The sequence below is a fragment of the Cyprinus carpio genome, chromosome B23 (assembly GCF_018340385.1).
Source record: "Cyprinus carpio isolate SPL01 chromosome B23, ASM1834038v1, whole genome shotgun sequence".
NCBI lineage: Eukaryota > Metazoa > Chordata > Actinopteri > Cypriniformes > Cyprinidae > Cyprinus > Cyprinus carpio.
Genome location: NC_056619.1, coordinates 21,999,437 through 22,020,609, shown reverse-complemented (window position 1 = coordinate 22,020,609; position 21,173 = coordinate 21,999,437). Strand labels below are relative to the sequence as shown.

Below are 21,173 nucleotides of genomic sequence, written 5' to 3'. Positions count from 1 at the left end.
CTGAAATGCATTGCAATGCAATGATCCGTGTGAACAGGGATCATTTTGCCAACATTGTCTGTACGCAGAAAACACAAAGGTTGTGGTGTAAACACAGCTTCAGTTTGATTCTGAATAGTATGCAATCCAGCGGTCAATCTTCTATCAATCAATCTAAATGTAGCCCATATCACCTAAGCGCTAGATTACAAATCCTTGAAAGTCATATGACAGATCTCTATAAGAAACAGACTGAAATTTAAACTGTTATTCATCAAAAAACTGTCAACCATAAAACTAGTGTTGCACAATGATGCACCATTTTTGAATCTGAAATGTGATGTAAGTGTTTCGACTTTCGAAAAAAAAATGTTCTCAGTAAAGTCTTCTTTTACAGAAAAAAAAAAAATACCCAGAGTCTGTTCAGTTCTCTGGAGAAAGAAATTATAATTTCATAGCACAGCAGAACAGCTTTATGCATGTAAACACAATGAGCAATGAGCCATGACTGAGCAAACATCACAAAAACAAAAAATAAAAGACAACCAATACAGTTTTCCAGCATTCTGCACCAGATATTAATGCATATGACTTTGATTTTCTTACTATTGCATCTATTACAATATAAAGCCAATTTTTTTAAATTAGTAGACAGCAATTAATAGTAGCACAATTAGTATTTTCCTTTTCTCATGTCTAAAAATATCTTCCAATGCACTCAGATGTAATCAAACACTACATTTGGAAATAATAATTTTCTGTCAGCAGCCACAATGCATTTATAATCTCAAACTGGTTGTCATTTTTATTTTATTTTTGAGTGAGGGAAAGTTCAGGGCATGATTTTTTACTGTTATTTCCATCCGTGACTCATAAATTTTTGGCCTCCTCTTCTTCATGCGGTAACGCCTCCTCTTCCTCCTCCACCTGCTCCCCGGCTTGGCTTCGGTTGGGAGAGATGTTACCGTGGCCAATGTCCAACACCTGAAGCTTGGACAGGTGAGAAAAAGACTCTTCGGACACCGAATGGACTGAGAGACGATTAAATCTGAGGGAGAAAGTGAATGAGAGGCAGGGAAAGAGTTAATGCACATAAAGGCTGATTTTAAAGTCTTAATTCAAAAACAGCATAAGTAAAACCTGCAAATCAAAAGCAATTTGGAAGATATTTGCAGGCTCTTTCCGGTTTAAACGGCGAGTGGAGCGAATTCTCAGAAAAGATGAGTGGCTTCAAAAAGTTACACTGACATGGGTTATAATGGCTCAGGCATGTTCATTACGAAACGTCCATCGAGTTCATGACTGTCCACTTGAAACTGAGCACAGAGTGCTTTATTGATGCAAATGAATCAATTTTTTTCATTTTCTTCCATCTTTTTGTTGATAGACTGTAGAGAGCAAACAGGACATTATGTTCAAGAGGAATCCGCCTCTCCCACATGAGCATTAGGTTTGGGAATCAACTCTATACATCATAATTGAATAATTACGTTCACTGTCATTAATGCTTCTTGAACATCCGCCTTCTTTTTCCAACGCGAATTACCATTTCGATTTTTGGACAAGCTGTTCCTTTTATATTGCTCCTGCAAAGCTGTATTGTTATTGTACTTCATAAAAAACTCCTGAAATTTTACAGATTAAAGAACAATGTACTGTAGGTCTACACTGGTTAAGTGCGAAATTAAAAATATAGATAAAACACCTGTAAAATAAATAAACTCAGAAAAATCCTTCATATTACTACAGTACATTATGCCCTATTTTTACAGATTTGTGGGTTTTTTTTAGTGTAGTGACATAAAAGTCTTAACATTTTACTGTAAATTGAAATTACCTGATATTTTTCATCTCATTTTTTTTCTTTAATGCTCTTTTCATTACAAAAAAGTGACAAAGCTGAAAGAACAAAAAAATCTGTTCATATTTTTCTCAGTAAAACTTTTACGCCTTCAGTGCTTAAACAGTTTATAATATTAAAACTAATAATAATAAATTGCAGTATGTTTCCTCATTTTCAGCCTTTCTAAACAAATCCATCTTCGAAATGCATTATTAAAATAGATAAATTATTCAGTATTATTCAAATTTATGAAATGCAACCATACTTTTGGTGGATTTATTACAAGTATGAATTATTATTTTAATGACAACAAATAATTTCTTCATAGTAAATATTTAGAGGTAGTTTCACTGAGGTACATATGTATTTATTATGATTTTTATTGCACCATATACTGATGTCTGAAATATACATATTGTTTATATTAATTTAATATGAGCTATACACAATGGATTGTTCCGACATAGTGACCTATTTGCTGAAACATTGTCAAATATTACATAAAAATAATGTTTATAATTTTAAAATATATATATTCTATTAAAAAATGTGCATTTAACCCCCAAATAACTACCATACAGAAAGTGGTTTTGCAAACACACAACCAGCTCCTAAAATCTCTGCATTTCCCATGTTTCTGAAACCGATAACCAGGTCAAGATGAGAAAACTATTTTGTCCGTTCTTTCATTCACTCCACATGCTCTCAGTCTCTCTTTACAGTCTGAACGCTGTTACTGTATGATTTTATGGGAAATGTTCTTGCCTCACGTTATTGTGGCAGTAAGTGCAGCTGTGAAAGCTTCAATATTGAGTCCATTACAGCAGAGCAGATCCAAGTGGTTTCAGAAAATGAAACGCACAATAAAACCCAGATCTATGCACACAAATGATCCGTTGCTGTGAGTGTGTTTATATGTACAATAAAATGCTAATAGCTATTGAAATGAGCTCATTATAAAATCCAACATGCGAGAAAACATGTTTACATGAGAGTTTGAACTAGTAGGGTTTTTAGCCAGTTTTGACAGCAAAACATAAACATTCAGTGTCTGCACTGTGTGTGCTTCTGCATGTCTAAAATGTGTTTGATAAATATCGGCCGATATCAGTGTCTGCACATGATACATCTCGTCAATAAAGTGCACATCGGTTAAAGCCAGTCGTCAGTAAAGCCGGTTCTCTAATCAGCGGTAAATTCCATCAGGTGCGTGATTTCACATAGAGCATCTGTTACTACACAGAGCCTTTTTTTTATTTGACAAGCTGCGCAAGTCCAAGTTCATTATCAGCGTGGATTTGCGCAGCTTGTCAGTTAACAACGGCTCTGTGTATTAACAGCTGCTCTATGTGAAATTAGATTAAAGAACCGGCTTTAGTGATGTGATGCGTATTAATTATCGGCCGATATTTATCATGCAGCCCTAGACAAAAGTCTGTATGTGCTAATCAGGTTTTGCTAAAACAGTTTATGACTTTTACCCTAATGGATGCAAAAGACACAGAAAGAGGAGTGAAAAGGCAGAAAGGAAAGGATCGGCGTGTCACCTGAGGAAGATGCCTTTGATGTTGGGTGTGTTGAGGAAAGCTGTGGCAGAAACGGAGCTGATTCTGTTGTTCTGCAGGTGAAGGAACTCAAGAGACTCTGGCAGGTCAGGAGGAACATGTGACAACATGTTACCGGAGAGATCCAGAGTCTGAAACACACATAAAACATGTTCAAGCATCCTCTTTCTCCATCTATCAAAATTCGGCTAAGCCTTTAAAATGGGAAATTGGACATTACGGTCTAGCAGAATACTTCCTTGGCTGGAAACAGCTCTTAGGAAATCATGTAATGAAAGAGACTGCTTCTTTATATATCTTATCTTTTTTTTCCCCCATGTAAGAGCAGAGGGTCTGCATTTCTCATCCAGCTGATAACGGAAAAAAAGCTCTCTCTGTGATTACGTACTCCACAGGCAACAAAACAAAACAAAACAAAACAAAACAAAACAAAACAAAACAAAACAAAATAAAATAAAATAAAATAAAATAAAATAAAATAAAATAAAATAAAATAAAATAAAATAAAATAAAATAAAATTAAATTAAATTAAATTAAATTAAATTACAGGTGTAATCTAGTTGAACGCCTTACAAACTTTACCCTATTTTCCTATAAATTTGCTATTTATTAAGAGCAACTTATTTTCTTATCCAGAAAAACAAGCTTTCCCTAGAGGGAAAACAAAATATAAAAAAATAAAATAAAAATATAGAACAAAAAAAAGGAATTGAAAAACTATAAGAAAAAATATATAACATTATATTTTTTATTTATTTAGACCATAGATAAGACTTCTGTACAGTCTTACCCCACAGTCAAAACATAACAAAATAAAATAAAATGGGAAAAACTATTTAAAATAAATAAATAAAATATAAACCAAAAAAATAATCATTTTCATGAGGTCCACTTATAATGTTACTCAAGGTTACTTGCACAAAAATAGTTGTAATCTAGTTGATCACTTGACAAACTTTACCCCATTTTTCTATTTATCTATTATTTATTATTTATTAAGAGAATCTAATCCAGCTGATAACAAACAACATGCTTATCCCACAGACAAAACAAAACAAAAAGAAATAGGAAAAAACAGGCATATTAAAAATGATAAAATAATATGAAATAAAATCTTAAAGAAAAAAAAAATAATTTATTTTCATGAGGTTCACTTATAATGTTAGTCAAGGTTGTAATCAAGTTGATCACTAAAGAAACTTCACCATTTTCTATATATTTAATCATTAATATTCCTGAGCCCAGCAGTCTGTCAGAATTTATCATGTGTTATATTATTTTCCAGAAAAACTGAATTACCAGTAATGTCTCAAGCACCACCACAAGCCCCAACTTTTCCAAGCTCGACAAAATGCATTCACTCATTTTCATTCATACACAGCTGCCACATTTTGTTCAAATCATTAAAGTAACAATCATAAAATGTCTTGAGTGACTGATGAGCTCTCACCGTGAGCGCGCTCAGCTCCTGCCAAGCTCCCTGGTAGATGGAGTTCAGCTTCAGCTGGTTGTTGGTCAGGTGGAGCTCCCTCAGCGAACTCATTCCCATCAGAGCTCCTTCCGGTATCTCAGTCATCTGATTGTCCTTCACCTTCAAAACCTGGAGGCTCTTGGGAAGACCCAACGGCAGCGTCTGCAGCTTGTTTCCCGACAGATCCAGGGTCTCCAGGATGCGGAGCTTCCTGAAGGCCTCTCTGTGGAGCTTGGCGCTGGTGAGGCGGTTGTAGCTGAGGTTGAGCTCCGTCAGGGTGTAGAGCGTAATCAGATCGTTGCGTCCGATCTCGCTGATGAGGTTGTGGAGCAGCATGAGGGTCTTGGCGCGGCGAGGAAGTCCGCGGGGAACGCGCTCCAGAAGGTTGTTGTACATGTGGACGGTGTGGAGACGTTTGAGACCCTGGAAGGCGGCCGGATGGATGGAGCGGGAGCGGAGGCGGTTGTTGTGGAGGAGCAGGTACTCCAGGTTTCGGATGGACGTCAATGCGTTTAATGTGATGCTTTGGATTGAATTCTTCTCCAAGTGAAGCAGGATGAGATTTCGAGGAAGCCCGAGAGGAACCGTGCTCAGGTTGTTATTGGACAAATCCAGATATTCCAGACTGTTCAAGTGACTGATGAGAGAAGGCAGGATAGGTATCATCAGTTACAGCTCAGGTAGGGGTTTTACAAGAAGGTTAGGAAGGAGAGAGCCGTGCAGAAGAAAGAGTGCGAGGTAAATTGGATTGGATTGTTCAGTCATGCTGACCTGAAAGTCTCGTTGTCCATGCCATCATTACTCAGGAAGTTGTTTTGCAGGTAGAGTTCTCGAAGATGGAACAAATTATCAAACGCACCTGCGGGAATCTTTTCCAGCTTGTTGTTCTGCATAGAAAAAAAAGCAATCATAACAACTGCATTTGAGGTGCACTGATGCAATGATGCCATTATGCATCTTATATTATATATATCTGCTTTTTGTTTTGATGTCCTGCTGCATTTCTCTTGATGTCGAAAGGAGGTTTTAGTTGGTTTGTTCACCCAAATTAACAATTTGCATCAAAACGTATAATGCCTGTTTTGATGTCAATGAACCAATGACATTTGCCATTATTGACAATCTCGTTTAATTCAGATATGGTGCATCAAAAATAAACAAATAAATAAATTCAATAAATAATTACTTTTATGTCATGGCTGATAACTAGAAAATTGCTAATATTTTATTTCTACAAGCAAAAAAAATAAATAAAAGCAAAGTAAACCTTAATTGCAAGCTACTGTACAAGCAAATTTATCATTATTATCATCATTAGTAGTATGAGACATGGATAAGTGCTTCTTTTGAAATGTGCTACACAAAAAGTATAAAAAAAAGTTTCTTATTAGTGCACAGACAAAAAAAGCTCCACCCAACATGTGTTCTTAAAAAGCTTTGCCATAATACATCTTTTCCCTTTTAATTCAGTACTAAATAATGTAAGAAGTCATTTAAATTTTAAAATGAGCTAATCATTTTTGTTTATCATAAAGTTATTTTTTAAAGGGAGATACTGGCTCACAGTTGATGGTGGTGGTGGCATTTTGTGAAACCCCAGTCAAGACAAACCACGCACGTTTGACATCATGACGCACCATATTTGAATAAAACAAGACTGTCAATGATGAGCATGAATGAAATGTGAGATTTGAACCAGAAGACGCATTAGGGGATATGGGGAGATGTACAAAATGACACGAATAAATATTAGTTCATTTGGCTGATTCAAAAGATCCAAGTAACTATTTACAACCTGCATTCAGGTCATTCTAGCAGGCTGAACAACAGGAAACCACCTGGAATTAAACTCGAACAAACTATTAAATGTACTGTTAAATTTAAGAGCACAATCAGTCTCTCATTCAAATAGCTGCTGCTCTTTTCTGTTCAAAACTCTCTGTTCCTCACACTAAACTATCTATAGCTGAAGAAGATTTGAAATATAGTGCTTACAGGCCACTTTTATGGTGATTTTTGTGAGAAAATACCACTTTAAACCTTGTACGATGCATATTTGTATTTCTTAGGAGAACAAAAGTGATTAAAAATTATATACTGTAAAACTGAGTACATGATGACTGAACTCACTTTTTCGCCATTTAATGAGCCTCGCAGTGGTCTTACCTTCAGGTGTAGGCGGTAGAGGGCGGTGGGCAGACCCTTAGGGACATAACGGAGGAAATTACTGGACATAATGAGGATCTCGAGATTGTCTGATCCATTAAACATGTTCTCTGGCAGACCAGCATCTGTTAGCTTGTTGTTATGGAGATACACTGACCTGAAGCACAGCACACAGACCGTTAACACTGAGTCTCAAAGCAACACACAACCCTGTGGAGAGAGTGCTTCGGGCTTACTTCAGAGCCGGCTTCTGGCCGAACGTGTCGGGGTAGACTTTAGTGAGCTGGTTAGCAGCGAAATCAGCGCTGACCAAAGAGGGAGGGAGGTGTCTGGGAGCTGCTGTGAGCTGCGAACAAGTTTAAAGGACAATGGCAAATGGCAAAATAAACAAAATGTAGTGGAATGGGTTATTTATGATCGTAACCAAATAGATCCATAAATGGACATGAAAGATTGATTTGGGTTGAAATATTTTCAATATGTGAGCTAAACTTACACAGCTACAGTTCAGAGCTGGCAAGATTTCTTTTTAAAAGACATTACTTCTGCTCACCAAAGCTGCAATTATTTAAATAAAAAATACAGTAAAAAAACAGTAATATTGTAAAATCTTATTGCAGTTTAAAATAGGGGTTTTAGATGAAAATGAATGTTATTCCTGTGATGGAAAGCTGAATTTTCAGCATCATTACTTCAGTCTTCAGTGTCACATGATCCTCTAGATATTCATATGATCAAATATGCTGATTTGATGCTCAAGAAACATTTATTATTATTATCATCATCATCATCAATGTTGATTTTTTTTCACTTATACATATACATTCTTATATATATATATATATATATATATATATATATACTATATATATATGTATATATATATATATATATATATATATATAAGAAAGGACTCTACTGTCATTTTTGATCAATTTAATGCATCAGTGCTGAATAAAAGTATTAATTTCTATTTTTTTAACACATTCAAAGCTCAATTTTCATTGCTACTCCTTACTCACAAAATATTAATGTCAAAAATTCAATTTCAGTACAGCACTGTGAGACAGAATATAGCAATAACTTGAAATACAGATTTCCCATGAGATTTTAATGTTTTTTTTTTTTGTTTGTTTGTTTGTTTGTTTGTTTTCTTCAACATGGTGTTTTTGTAAAAAAAAAAAAAAAAAATGCATCCAGGCACCATAAAGAAAAAGAACTCACAATATTGCATTGAAAAGCCTGGATCTCCATTGTTATGCAACTCTAACATACTGTACTTCAAGGACAAATACTTTGTCTTAAAAAAAAAAAAAAAAAAAAAAAAAAGAAGAAGAAGAAAAAGTTATGTTAAAGTTATGTGTGCAAAAGAAATATTCCATTCAGAGCTCAAGGAAATCATGAAACAGAGCCTTTGAAAGAGCCAAAGTGTGTGTTGTGCCTCTTAGTGTTGTGACCAAGACCTCCAACGAGATGAGGGTCTCCAGAGATCCTTCTGAGTTAACAGTGTGAAGTGAACAGATTGAAAAGAGGGATGATATGAGCAGAGAGGCGAGAGAAGATATGCCACACGCTGCAGTTACTAAGCTGCAGGATCGCATTTATAGTGGTGCATCTGTCATATTTGGCCATTCAACTATTTTCAGTAATGTGCTTTAATTATGTGTTTCATATTGAGATTTCACTTCTTTTCATTGTACTTCAGATTCAGCTAGCCAAATTTCCCAATGCATAATACAATGCAAGTATAGGGTCACTACAGTATGCATAAAGTACTTCTTCCACAGTCAGTTTTGTCTCTCAGGTTAATAAGTGTCATGGAATCATACCAAGCATGTTCAAGTTGTAACTGGATTTTTCACTTAAAGTGTATTCACCCTCAGTCCATCAATTCATGTCTTGGGAAGCCAAAAGCTGTGTGTTTGAAATAAATTAATCATCTGCTCACAAACATGCTATTAAAGGGATACTCCACAGCAAAATTAAAATTGTGTCATTAATCACTTACCCCCATGTCGTTCCAAACCCGTAAAAGCTTTGTTCGTCTTCGGAACACAATTTAAGATATTTTGAATGAAAACCTGGAGGCTGTCCCATAGACTGCCAAATAAATAACAGTGTCAAGGTCCATAAAAGGTATGAAAGTCATCTTCAGAACACTCCATCTGTCATCAGACGTGCAATCTGGGTTATATGAAGCAATGGGAACACTTTTTGTAAGCGAAGAAAACAAAAATAATGACTTTATTCAATAATTCCTTTGTCAAAAGTCTCCTCTGTGTCTCTCCAAATCACCGTTTTGTGAGTATTCTCTTCTGTGTCTTTCGATATCAAATTATGTTCTGTTTTTAGTTTTATTTTGTTTTTATTTGAAAGAATTTGTTCCCGTCGCTTCATATAACCCAGATTGCATGTCTGATGGCAGATGGAGTATTCTGAAGATGACTTTCATACCTTTTATGGACCTTGACACTGCTATTTACTTGGCAGTCTATGGGACAGTCACAGGCCTCGCAGTTTTCATCCAAAATATCTTAAATTGTGTTCCGAAGACGAACAAAGCTTTTGCAGGTTTGGAACAACATGGGGGTAAGTGAATAATGACAAAATGTTCATCTTGGGGTGGAGTATCCCTTTAAGTGCCTAGAACAAGTCTGAATACCTTGCATGTTTTTTAAACCACAAAGCTAGCATACTTTGCCAAATTTACTGACTCAGTACGGCAAGAATGAATGTTACACGGTCAACAAAATCAACAGCAAAGATTCGCATCGGCGCGCATGATTCTGCTGTTTGCTTTGGTTTTCACTGGTGCGTCTTTGTCTTGCTTTTCCAGTAGGACGATGAGATTACACTGGCCAGTGTCAGACAGAATCTCAGTAGGATCTCTTTCTCTTGCCGCTATCCTTTTTTAAGTCCATCAGCTACAAATCTGTCCGGTGCATGTTCTGGTGGTTGCTGGGACCGCTTTAGCTCCCGCCGCCTGGCGCACACAGCTGGGTGATTAACAGGGAAAGCTGGCACGATATGTCCAGAGAGCATGTGTTCATGTTAAATCCTTGCCATCGCTGTTCCCAGCTGGCATAAGAACTATCCACAGCACTGACTGAACGAGGGATTGAGGGGAGCTGCTCGCGCCAAACTGGCTGCCAATGACAGAACACGACTGACTGTCTCGTGACCAACATAAACATCAAACTCCAGTTCCCACCAGTCAGCATTAAACAGACCTGGGAAAGGCTTCGGTCTTGGAAAACGAATGTTAGTGAGTCACTCTCAGGGGCTGTGACCGAAACCTCTGGCATTAAATGAAACTCTACATTTTAGAGGTTTTATTTGTAGAGACTCATCTAATTCTGTTTTTAGTTTGTTGTGAAAAGTGTGTACTTTGCCAACAAAAATGTCACAATTAAATCATACCACAGCAAGTCTGATTACATGATAAATAGAAACACAGATTTAGTTTTTTGTTCAAATATCCAGTTTTTGAAATGTTTTGAAAACATATTTTCTGGGTCATGTGAACGTTAAAATTCCATTAAAGAAAATTGGAAACATTATTGGAATGTTACTTTTGAATGTTGTTGTCTTCTGAACATTCTAAAATAAGTAGGAACATTTAAAAAGCTTTTCCAATTAAACTTGGAAAAATGTTTGTTCATAACTTTGCCAGAACGTTAACCAAAGTACTGAGAATGTTCCCTGTTATCTGGGTAGCATTATGCTGATACACGCTGAGAACACAATAGCATCCACAAAGCAATGCCCTGCCAACTACTCTAGCCTCATGGCAATCAGAAAATGAGGAGATATAAAAGTCAAAAGTGGGATGCAAAAATAGTTGTGGTTATGATGATTCCACAATCTTTAGCTCATTAACATATGAACGCCCACATTCACATGTGAACAGCTTTTCAGTCTATAAAATGATGAAGGAATGAGTGAATTTTGCTGGAATGTGAGGTCAATCATAACAGAGGTCATTTGCATAAAGTCTTAAAGGTACAGTAGCAAAAACAACTAATTCTAAGCATGGAAAAATAGTGATGGAAAACTAAATTACAACTGATTTTGTGCAAAACCTTTTCTTAAAATGATATATGTTCAGGAAGAAAATGTAGGGTATAGTCTCATTAAACTCAAGCCAGGTAAGCTTCACATCTTAGCCTGTGATCTGAATTCAAGTTAGTGAATAAAGTAGAGAGAGAGAGAGAGAGAGAGGGATGAGAGTTTGAGAATAAACTTCGATGACTCACCTTATTATTTGCCAAGTATAAATAACTCAGCCTTTCCAGAATATGAAACCCTTCATCGTCAAGGCCTGCACACGCGCACACACACACACACACACACACACACACACACACGCACACACATCATTGCTTGCACTTTACTGACCTTCATTTCATGTTTCATTTAAAGAATTATTAATGTTTATCTAAATTATATATACAAAAACACACTCTACCAATCAAAAGTCTCTTATGCTCACGAAGGCTGCATTTATTTGATCAAAGATACAGTAAAAACAGTAATACTGTAAAATATTATTACACTTTCAAATAACTGTTTTCTTTTTGTTTATATTGCAAAATGTAATTTATTCCTGTGATCAAATCTGAATTTTCAGCACCATTACTCCAGTCTTCAGTGTCACATGATCCTTCAGAAAACATTCTAATATGCTGATTTGCTGCTCAAGAAACATATCTGATTATTATCAATGTTGAAAACAGTTGTGCCGCTTCATATTTTGTTTTGGACTCTTTGATGAAAAGAAAGTTTAAAAGAACTGCACATATTTGAAACTGAAATCTTTTGTTACATTTAAAAAAAAATGTCTTTACTGTCACTTTTGATGAATTTAATGCATCCTTGTGTACATGTATGGAACACCATGTGTGTCTGAACAACTTGAGAGGGGGTAAATAATATCAGGAATTTCATTTTTGGCCACACTTATGCTTTAAAGGAAAGTAATCTGATGTTTCTGCTGATTTACTGAAATAAAAACATTTCCACTTCAAACAGTCATGTTGACCACACATGCAGGAAAGAGTGCGATCCAAAGCCAGCAGCTCTTTCAGCACTTTCAGCACTTCAGCACATCCCTCCATCCTGCTCTCTTTCTCTCTCATCCTGACCCTCTGTAACAGATTATTCTGTGCTGTTTTCAGCCTCTGTCCTCCCCTGACCCGCTCATCAGCCGTACCTTGTGTCGTGAGCCGGTTGTTCTGTAGGTTTAGGGTCTCCAGTTGCTGAAGACGTGACAGATGCTCCAGCGTGACCTCAGTGATTTGGTTATTCTGGGACAGGACAGAAAAATTTGAAAAATTTTAATGAACAAGCCTATCATCATGATCTATCTTTGATTAACTGGGGACAGCTAGGCCTGTTGCCTGACGTTGAGCTTGCCTGGACACTTTTTAAGGAGAATTTTGAGAACATTGTAAATAAACATGCTCCTTGGACAAAGCACAGAGTGAAGGGGACGGGGGAAAATCCTGGGTTTTCTCCAGAGTTGTCAGACATTATCCATCAGCGCGAAATATGGCATGGGCTAAAGCTTAGAAATGGTGATTCTGCCCATGACTGGTCCATTTTTAGACAACTAAGAAAATAAATGTACCTCTCTTATTCAAAAGGCTAAATCAGAATATATTTATCAGTCACAAGTGAAAAAACCTCAATAATCCACAGAAGAAATTTTGGAAAGTCATCAAGTCTCTTTCTGTGAATAAAAGTAAATGAAGCCCTCCCAAAATTTGTCTTAAAAACCTCTCTCCCCAGTCTACGACAGAGTTGATGTCTTAAATTGCTTTAATGAGCATTTTGTATCAGTTGGTTCTCTGTCTGAGTCGACAGAAGTAGTCGCTGTCACTCCATGCACATACTCCTCAGTGTTTTCTGGAGAGCCTTTTAATTTTGTTTCGTTTTACTGTGCAGCAGGTGCATGGAGCTCTTTAAAGCGTTAGATCACAGAAAACCTCCTGGACCAGATTTTTAATAGAGCCTTACTTTTTGAAAAAAGGCGGCTGATTTTGTTGCAGAGCCCCTTACAATTCTTTTTAATCTGTCAATTCAAACAATGAAATACCATCAGTTTGGAAGTCAGCTTTTTGTTACTCCCTTGTTTAAAGGAGGTGATCCAGCAGTTTTAACTAACTATCGTCCCTATATCTAATTTGTGTGTTTTTGTCAAAAATTTTAGAATCCCTTGTTTCAGACCAAATAAAAGAGTTTTTTTATACTCAAAATGAACTCCTTTCTAAACTGCAGTCAGGCTTCAGGGAAAAGCAAGCACAGTACCATCACTGCTGTTACAAAAGTAATTAATGGACATACTTGTCGCTCTTGATAGAAAGCAATTCTGTGCATCACTTTTTCTTGAATCTGTCGAAAGCTTTTGACACAGGGGGACCATTGCGGAATGTTTTAAAGCAAAGGCTTCTTTGTCTGGGATTGTCTGATTGTGTAGTTTCCTGGTTCATGAATTATCTGAGTGACAGGACTCAGTGCATTAAATGTGATGGTCTATGTTCTGCATTAGTGAAAGGTCCACAAAGGGAGTGCCACAAGGCTCAATATTAGGACCTCTCTTGTTTATTATGTATATAAATGAACTTGGGCCACAATGTGTCCGGATGCTAATATGCATTTCTATGCTGATGACACGATTATTTATTGTTTTGGATCGTCCCCAGCTAAAGCGGTTTGAATCTTTGCAGAAAGCTTTTGATGTGGTTCAACGTTACGCTTTATGCAGCTTAAACTGGTTCTCCAATGCTGATAAGACCAAACTGATGCTGGTTTAGAAATACTAAGAAGGTTTCTCAAGCTCCTCCTCCTGTGTTCACTTTGACTGGAAGTGTCATAGAGGTGGTTCATTCTTATAAGTACCTTGGTATCTGGCTTGATGATGCTCTCACTTTTAAGCCTCATATAGACAACCTTGTGAAGAAACTCAAGCTAAAACTGTCCTTTTTCTTCTTTCGAAATAAATTTTGTTTTTCTTTTAAAGCAAAAAAAGCAGCTAGTCACTGCAACATTTTTTATCTGTCTTAGATTATGGAGACCTGGTGTATAGGACCGCTTCAGCACAACATGTCTGTATAAGAATTGACACTGTTTATCATGCGTCTCTGAGATTTATTACCTGACCCCATCATTGTGAATTATATTCCAGAGTGGGATGGCCATCGTTGTCCAACAGGAGATCAGGGCACTGGCATACTTTTATCTATAAGGCCATGCTTGGTCTTTTGCCATCCTACATCTGTAGTTTAATAACATGGAGAAGTGTAGTTCTTATTCATTGCGATCAAATGATCACTTGCTGCTCATTGTTCCATTTGCCCGTACAGAACTGGGGGAAAAAAAAGGGCTTTTGTCTACTCAGCTCCTTCTGCATGGAACTTATTGCAAAAAGACTTGAAATTATCTGAACTTATTTCCTTAAATGCTTTTAAGTCCAGATTGAGAGAACCAGAAATGACCTGTTTAAATTGTAAATGTTTTTAATTATTTGTATTGTATAACTTTCATAAATGTAATTTACTGTGTTTTTGCTGCATCTTGGCCAGGACTCCCTTGAAAAAGAGGTTTTTAATCTCAATGGGACTTTCCTGGTTAAATAAAGGTTAAATAAAAAAAATAAAAAAAATAAATCACATTTAACCCTGTGATGCCAGCCACATATCAACATGATCAAACCTGTTGCACACAATCTACTACATGCCTTCTGACGTCTGATTGATAGTTCTTACTTTTTTTAGCAAGTAAAAGGCCTTTTAGTATAATTGTACAAACACCCACATTAAGCTCGGGCTTCACGTGTCTTTCTGCTGTCAAATCTATACTGAAGGTTATTAAATAAATGTAAGAATAACTTTTATAGCAACTTGGGTTTACTTGATCATACATCAATCATCATTGTGTTGCATAATGCATTGCATTATGTTTTGTTCATAAAAGTAAGCATTTAAATATTATCTTACTAAGACATATTATTGGCAGACATGGAGTGACGACTGATATTTGTCATTTTATATAAATATCTGCTATACTGATATATCTCATTGATTTACATTACAAGGTATCAGAATTTCATCTTACTTTTTGTCCATATGAATATCACTATCTGCACAAAACTGGGTATTTTTGCTCTAAATAACCTCCATATTCTCACTATTTTATACTATAAGAGATATAAAAGCATGATGGATCAAATGATGCTCAACAAAAAACACCTATGCACATTTTTCTTTTAGATATTTTATCTAAAGTTTTGATAAACTGTTCCATTTCAATAAATGTAATTTTCGGATTATTATTTCATATGTCAGGCTTTAAAAGGGTTGAAGAGATAGTCTGTCATTGTTTACTCACCTTCATGTTGTTCCAAACCCTTACAACTTTCTTTCTTCTGTGAAACACAAATGGAGAAGTTTAGCAGAACGTCCCGGCTGCTGTTTTCTATACAATAATAAAAGTTAAATGAATGGGAATGGATGCTTTCAGGTTCCAAAAGGACAAAAAAAAGCACCATAAAAGTTGTTCGTACATTACGTTTTAAGACTTCTGGAGCCATAAAATAACTTAGTCTGCTTTCCAATCTTAATTGCATTTCCATATTCAAACTAGTGCATCATTATCAGTTATCAGACTGATTTTTAAAATGAATTATGTAAAGAATTACAAAAGAGTTTGATTAAGTTGAAGTGTCAGTTGCTAAAAGCAGAAGGATCCCTTAATACAGATTTTTTGTGCAAATCTAATGATTAAATACATAAAGTTTGTTTTTAATTACATGCACATTTTTAATTAAGCAGACCTTTTTATACAAAGCAACTTATAAATTATAAAACATCACAAAGTATGATAATTAGTGTGTTTATTTTAATCACCCTAAATTAAACCATTAAATTGAAAGGCCAGGTTACAATACAAGCACCCATCATATTTTCTCAGTGAACATTAATATGATTTTCATCTGTTTATCACATTTAAGCTATTATATGACATCTGAAGAACTGAAATATAGTGCACCAGTCGCATGAACTGTTAGTGTGCATTTTATTGTCATTTTTTAAACTCAACAGCCTTGTAATGAAAAATAATCTTGACATTCTGCAGTCTGTCTTCATTTGTATTTCTTAAAACAAAGCAAGCATAGAGGTTGGAAATAACATGAGGGGCATTTTTAGGTGATCTATCCCTTTAATGTGTTGGAAAATATATATTAATTCGTTTTAAATATATTATATATATATATATATATATATATATATATATATATATATATTATATAAATATATATACACACATATACATATACATATATACATACATATATATACAGTCACACACACACACACTACGAGTCAAAAGTTTGGAATTTTTTACAAAAAAATGTTAATGTTTTTGAAAGATGTCTCTTCTGCTCACCAAGGGTGCAATTTTTTGATTAAAAAATACAGTAAAAACAGTAATATTGTCAAATATTTTTACAATTTAAAATAACATGAGCTTTGTACCACAAGAATAAATTATATTTTAAAATGTATTTAAATAGAAAAAAGTTATTATTTTAAATTGCAATAGTATTTCACAATATTACAGTTTTTAGTGTATTTTTGTTCAAATAAATGCAGCCTTGCTGAGCATGAGATTTTGAAAAAATGCTTAAAAAATCATTTTAAAATTAGTTTTTATGAGTGACAATGAGTGACATTTTTGATTTGTGATAAATTAATCGGTTGAAGAGGAGCAGACCTCCTAACATTTCAGATGCTCACGGCTCAGTTGATGATTCAGTCAGATTCAATCACCAAATAAACAAGAAGCAAAATATTCAGGAAGAGTGTGCATGGGGAAGCAATCCAAATCTGCAAACAAACCCACGCACCTGCAGGGACAGCTGATGGGTCTGTTCGGATAAATCCTGTGGGAACTCAGTGAGACTGACTCCATTACAGTCCACCGCTCCCTCCTCGCTGCAGCTGCATTTCTCCGGACAAGATATCTGTAGCTCCACATTTCTCACTGTTACGGGTGGGTCCTCCGCCTCTCCGTCCTCTTCATCCAACTTTAGGTTCGTTGTTTCTGCCTGACCTCGAACCAGAGTCCAGCCCAGCAGAACCAAACCCAGCAGCTCCAGAAGGCCGCGCCGCTGACCCATGGCTTCCGGGCCTCAGTGCTTTCCCTCGGGCCGAACCAGATCTGAAAACCCTCGCCCCACTCTGAATGGTTTTTACAGCTCCAGCTAGACACTTGTGACCTGTGATTCAAAAGAATTGATGCTTTCTGGCTTCACTAAGTGACTTCTCTGTAAAGTGCATTTATTTGCTAAAAAAAAAAAAAAAAAAAAAAAAAAAAAGGTATAAAAGGACAAAAGTTTTCCAAATAAGAAAGGAAAAAACAAATTTCAAAATCTGCGATAATAAGTTTTACATCAGATATATCCAAGAACAAATTAGTTACACTATCAGAATTCAATATATGTGTTTATACTCTTATTTTCAGTAAAAAATGTACTCTCTGCAGCTTCTGAGCAATATAATTTTCTAGGTTTGTTTGCCATATGTTGGCCTTTTAATGTTAAAACACATCAATGTTTTTTTTTTCTTCTTATAAACATGCAGCTTTTCTCTTCACAAGACAGTAACTGATGGACTGTAGTGGTTTGGATTTTTGTGATGTTTTTATCAGCTGTTTTCTGACGGCACCCATTCACTGCAGAGGATCCATTGGTGAGCAAGTGATGCAAGCATACATTTCTCTAAATTAGTAAATTATCAGCGAATTTTCATTTTTGGGTGTACTATTCCTTTCATTTCTCAGAGAAGAGTATTTATTTGTATATCTACAGTTTAAATTGGGTTGACAGGACAGCTTCATTGTGATTATATCTGGACAGCGGCCATATACAACAGCAATTACTGTGGTGCTCCAAATGATAATGTGGATTATTTCGCCTCAGCTGTGGGTTCATCCAGCAAATGAAAACACCAGCAAACCCCTGATCTGAGAGCAGTTTTCTCCAACGTGTTCATACAAACCCCAGCATCCCACGCTTGAAGCCCAGTTTCCCAAAGACTACTGAGAAATTGGAAGGAAAATGAACTGGGAAAAAAATCTGGAATGAGTTCCAGCAATCACAAACAGGTGTCATCTATCTGTGGCTTTCTCTAGCCAACTTAAAGTTTGTTCATAAAAATAATTTGAATGTTTCAGTTTTATTTAACAACACTGCTCCAAACCCCTCATGACCAACATTTGTTTACAACATCCCAGTCAAACAGCATAGTTGTAACTGTTTTCCTAACCGCAACCGTTAACTAAAACCAAGGGAAATGATAGCTTGATGTGAACATCGGTTGAACTTGACCTTGAAATCTGACAGGAATGTTATTTCAGTAACAACAAGGATGTTGGTCCAGGAACATGTTCTACTTGGCAAAATCATATTTAGCATACTGAAATATCAATTTCAGTGACTCCTCACATGCATATGAGGCAGTTTATACACAGTGAGGTCCAAAAGAGATCATAATAAATTAAAACAAGGAAATGTGGTGCTGTAAAAATTCACTCTATAGAATCTTAACATTTGACAAAAAGTTCTTTATAGTGGAAAAACGTTAGATTACACTTTATTTTAAGGTGTCCCTGTTACAGTGTAATTATACATTTAAGTTTTGAGTAATGTTAATTAACTATATGTACTTACTATAGGGTTAGGGTTAGGATTACTTGCATGTAATTATGCTTAATTTATTGTTATTATAACAGTAAGTACATGTAACATGAGTAACAAGGACACCTAAAAATAACGTGTAACCATAAGTTCTTACATTTTTTAAAATGTTCTTCATACATTTTTTTTTTTCTCACTTAAAGGTTCTTGGGGGGAACCATAAACCTTTATTTTTAGGATTGCGAATAAAACATAATTGATCGTGAAGTTTTCTTTTCTTCCCCTGAAGCTCTTTTGAACATATCAAATCGTGCTGGAAAACATGATCAAGCAAAAGAGACACCAAATACTAAGACGTTCGCAAAATCACTCAAACTACTACCAATTTGTTAAGAAAAGCTCAAAAAGAATACAAAACAAAACGTTTGGACCACACTATTCTTTGCCAAACAGTAAAAGTCTCATATTAATGCATAAAATGTTGTTTCTAAAACAAAAACAGACCATCTGTTCACAGTTTCCATAAAGTTCACTGTTATGTAACACTGACTGTAACTCAAGAACATCATCCTCAGGTCAGCTACTAAAACATATGCTACTATGAAAAACACATGACTCTAGATAACCTCTAACACACCTGTTTAACATCAAAAACAACTGGATCTGTTCTCATGCGAAGTATAAAAGTATAAATTCATACCTCCGCTTCTCCTGAAAGTATCCAACAGAGTTAAAGCCAAAGTCCAGCATACGAAAGCTTCCTAAAACAGCGCAAACACATCATAAGAGCAGCAGCGCTGGAGAGACAAGCTCAGCTGTATTACCTTCCAGATGTGAGAAGAGCCAGAGAGGGAGAGAACGCAGAAAGAGGAAAGAGGAAAGTGTTGTCGCCAAGAAATTAATGTCTTAGTTCTGTTCCTCTTGAAAACAAACTTTTCCATGATTGTAGTTGAAATATGAAGCTGGTATGGATTTTTTCTTATTCTGGGAAACATACAGTCATTTTGCACACACTGTAAGTAGCTGATTAGGAAATGTTCTCACTGTACTCCATAAACAATATTATAAGTTTGACATTCACATTAAGAAAGTTCCTGAGCCTTTAGGAAGCAAATAGGTCAACCCAGAGTAACATGTGGTTTTTATTTGTCTCTTGGGTTTGAACTGCATCACTTATCATATGCAAGCATCTGTAGATCTCCGTAAATCCAATTGCATGCTGTTGTTTTTATTCATTGCCAACTGAATATTCAATGTTATTTGTAAATACATAAATACATACACTACCAGTCATAAGTTTTTGAACAGTAAGATTTTTAATGTTTTTGAAAGAAGTCTCTTCTGCTCACCAAGCCTGCAATTATTTGATCCAAAAATACAGCAAAAGTAATATTGTGATTTTTTATATACATATTTTAAATAACTGTTTTCTATTTAAATATATTTTAAAATGTAATTTATTCCTGTGGTCAAAGCTAAAAATTCAGCATAATAACTCTTCAGTGTCACATTGTTATTATTAATATTAATTTCAATATTTAAAACAGTTGAGTACATTTTTTTTTCAGGATTCTTTGATAAATAGAAATGGAATATCTGAAATAATATGCTTTTGTTACATTATAAATTATACCATTCAAAAGCTTGGAGTCAGTATAGTTTTTTTTAGAAATCTGAAAAAAAAAAAATCTACTCTGCTATTTTCATCATAATAATAATAATTAAAAAAAGTTTTTGAATAGCAAATCAGCATATTACCAGTGCTTTCTGAAGGATCATGTGACTGGAGTAATGATGCTAAAAAATCAGCTTTAAAAAGATTACATTTTATAATATATTCAAACAGAAAATGGTTATTTTAAATAAAGATATTTCAGAATTTTACTGTTTTTGCTGTACTTTGCATCTAAGGTTAAGATGAAAGAGTTAACTGAAAATGTTCTCACCCTCATGCCATCCAAGATGTAGATGAGTTTGTTTCTTTATCAGATTTGGAGAAATGTAGCACTCCAATCACTTGCTCACCAATGGATGTGAATGGGTGCCGTCAGAATAAGAGTCCTAACAGCTGATAAAAACATCACAAGTAATCCACACCGCTCCAGTCCATCAGCTAACATCTTGTGAAGCCAAAAGCTGCATGTTTGTAAGAAACAAGTCCATCATTAAGATGTTTTTAACCTCAAACTTGCTTTCAGGCTAAAATGCGAGTCCGTACAGTATAATCTATAATAATGCTTTCTACAGTGAAAAAGTCATCTTGTCCAAATCAGGAGAGAAATATGCACAGATCAGCCACTGTCCATTGTAAAGGAGGAAGACGATTAAAGAAAACTAATTATTATTTTTGAAGTAGCATGCATAATATCACCAAAATTGTGCAGTTAGGAAGCAAACAGGACTCATTTTGATTTCATATTGAGTTGTTTTGTGTATTAATGTACAAAAAC

General features: G+C 35.4%; 1 protein-coding gene across 1 annotated transcript; it reads right to left on the bottom strand.

The window, feature by feature from the left end:
- Positions 1 to 406: 406 nt before the first annotated feature.
- Positions 407 to 19,618, bottom strand: LOC109048480 (podocan-like). Its single transcript, XM_042750786.1, has 10 exons — positions 19,424 to 19,618; positions 16,933 to 17,304; positions 12,238 to 12,331; positions 11,282 to 11,346; positions 7,262 to 7,371; positions 7,026 to 7,182; positions 5,631 to 5,746; positions 4,839 to 5,496; positions 3,370 to 3,518; positions 407 to 1,027 (listed from the first exon to the last, which is right to left on the bottom strand). The coding sequence occupies exons 2-10, from the start codon at positions 17,203 to 17,205 to the stop codon at positions 850 to 852; spliced, it is 1,800 nt and encodes a 599-aa protein (XP_042606720.1). The 5' UTR covers positions 17,206 to 17,304; positions 19,424 to 19,618; the 3' UTR covers positions 407 to 849.
- Between the last annotated feature and the right edge of the window lie 1,555 nt (positions 19,619 to 21,173).